Genomic DNA, 2,533 nt, shown 5'->3' on the forward strand with positions numbered 1-2,533 from the left:
AAATATATATATATATATATATATATATTTATTTCTTTCTTTCTTCCCTCCCTTCCTCTTTTGTTTATTCCTCTGTTATTTCTGTAGCGAATGTAACGAAGAAGTGATGTTGCCGGCGCCAGTTCATTAAGAGGAGATGTTTCTGTTCTGTTCTGTTTTTTTTTTTTTGATTCTCCCACAATTCCACGTTTAACCTTTCAACTGTGTGACTGGTGGTAGAGAAAAATAAAAAATATTTTTTTCTGGTTAAAACAAAGAAAATCCGCTTCCAATTTGAATTGCGCAAAAACCCTCGTCAAAGCCAGTGATTTCTTGAGATGCGGGAATTCCAAATATATTCGAGCGATGGAGTCGCGTCAGATGTTGTGTCATAACTTCACAATTAACTCCCAAACACACACGCGCACACAAAAATAAGATAAAAATAAATCAAATAAAAATAAATAATAGGAAGCGTTGCGGCACACTCCAAATGTGCAGGGACTCATGAAGTGCATTTTGGTTTCGATGCCTTCGCAGTGATATTTTTTTTCTGGCGCATTTTCCTCTTATTTGTGCGCTACGCAAATGTTAATTTGTGAAATGTCGCACGGGGGAAAAGAGAAAAAAAGAAAACACAAGCAGAGATGGAGCCTCAAAGAAAGCGCCGTATTTTTTTCTTTTTTTGTGGTTGCAGCTCCAAAGAAATTAATTGGTGGAGGCGACGCCGGTTAGCGATATGTTTTGCAGCCGTTGCAGCACTGAGAGTTGTCGCGGCATCCCAACTTCATAGTTCCCGTACGCGATAAATAAATGAGAAGTTAAGTGTTAACTGCTGAAACAAATAAATGTAAAATTAGTCTTAAAGGCGAGAATTAAAAAAAAAAGGAATGGAGGGAGGGGTGACGGTTGAATTGTTGATGTTTATGGAAAGTACTGCGAGTTGAGGGGTTTAACAATTTATAATAATAATTTTCTACTTGCGATAACGAAGTGTCTGCGATCGTCCTGAGGTTTGCAGGCAACTAATAATATTTGTGCCCACATTGAGCTGATGAACAGAAGGTATTACACGGCAACCAAAAAATAAGACCAAACAAAATTAAGCCTCTCTCCCCTTTGCCGAGCATGAAAATAAACTAAAAAAATTGTTAACTCAGAGTCCGATGGTGCGTAGATATTTCAAGGAGAATGGAAAGAAACGCAAGGGAAGTGTCGATGACGATGATGTTATAGATGAAGAAGGATTCACAATGAGGAAGCAACATACCCTAATGGGTTTAATGGCTTTTGCAGCAGTTTTGGTTATGTGATTCAATGTTATATTTTATATGCCACGGTTCTGTTATTGGTATTGTGCGTTTGTGATACCCACTGCTTTTTTGTGTAATGGAGAACATGTGTTTTTCCTCTTTTATATCTTTTGCCGCATGTGATTGTAGGTAATGAAAGTTACGATAGCGGAATTGGTTGTTTTGTTATTTTCTGTAATTTGTATTGATGGGAGGGAGGAAAGTGAGTGTACGTTGATAACAGATTATCACGGTGACGCACCTTTAAGTGAGTCCGTATGTTATCTCACTTGTCTTTCAGATGCATTAAACAACTTATACAGCGATGGTGAGAAGAGGCTGTTTGTGAATGAGGAAGTGTACGCAAATGCATTTCGTATATTGGATGATATGGAAGAAAAAACAGCTGAAAGTGTTAGATATTTGAGTATTATTAGCAGTGTTGTGATGGTAGAGAAAAATAATAGGTTGGAAAAGCTTATATCTCATGGAAATGCAATGGGAGACCTTGTGGCTAAGGCAGGTGGATTATTTGCTGAGGTTAATGAAAGTGTGAGGGCAGTGAGGAAAGAAATACCTGGTGCCCTCATAAAAGTGAATAAATATTATACGGCTATTGCTGAGGTCACAAGGACTGTGTGGGATGATGTTAAAGCTGTGGAAAGTGGAAAGCACGAATGTAAAGATCAAGAGTTTAGAGGTGTTAAAGAGTTTGAAGTTACATGTGGAGATAACGCATGTCCGCTGAGAGATGGTGTGAGTGAGGGCGCCCTCAAACATTATAAGAATGGGCTTCTTGAAATAAACGTGATGACAAAGTCCGGTAAGGTGAGTGAATGCCTCAACTTACCGCGGAATAACCTGTATAAGAGTGGTGCGGTAAACAATTCAAACAAAGTACTGGTTTGGCGTGATGATGCTGACACTGTCACTCACTTTCTACTCAAACTGAAAATACGGGACATCTTTAGCACCCTCATCGCACCTTTTGCCGCTGGACAACCGCCTTCAGTACTTGCCGAAATGATGGCCAATATCACTTTACTTTACTTTCGTTTCAGCGAAGTCCACAGGAGTTTCACTTCGTTGCTGCTCGACACGAATAGCATTGATAATGTGAAAAGCACTAATTCTACCATCTGACAGATACTTTCAGATATTTCCCCTCGTTCCATAATGGGTGAGATAACTTTACGCGTGCGTGCTCACATCCTTTTCAACTGATAATTTCTTTATCTGGAGTGTCTCTGTCTTGGTTATCT

At 39.1% G+C, this 2,533-nt stretch overlaps 2 protein-coding genes across 2 annotated transcripts; both read left to right on the forward strand.

The window, feature by feature from the left end:
- Positions 1-626: 626 nt before the first annotated feature.
- TbgDal_I3360 (hypothetical protein, unlikely) lies at positions 627-788 on the forward strand (the record flags this gene model as incomplete). Its single annotated transcript, XM_011773310.1, has 1 exon — positions 627-788. One exon carries the CDS (start codon positions 627-629, stop codon positions 786-788), a length of 162 nt encoding a protein of 53 aa, XP_011771612.1.
- Positions 789-1,424: 636 nt separating this feature from the next.
- On the forward strand, positions 1,425-2,414 carry TbgDal_I3370 (expression site-associated gene (ESAG) protein,putative; the record flags this gene model as incomplete). Its single annotated transcript, XM_011773311.1, has 1 exon — positions 1,425-2,414. One exon carries the CDS (start codon positions 1,425-1,427, stop codon positions 2,412-2,414), a length of 990 nt encoding a protein of 329 aa, XP_011771613.1.
- Positions 2,415-2,533: the final 119 nt, after the last annotated feature.

The sequence above is a fragment of the Trypanosoma brucei genome, chromosome 1 (genome assembly GCF_000210295.1).
Source record: "Trypanosoma brucei gambiense DAL972 chromosome 1, complete sequence".
In the NCBI taxonomy this organism is placed as follows: Eukaryota; Euglenozoa; class Kinetoplastea; order Trypanosomatida; family Trypanosomatidae; genus Trypanosoma; species Trypanosoma brucei.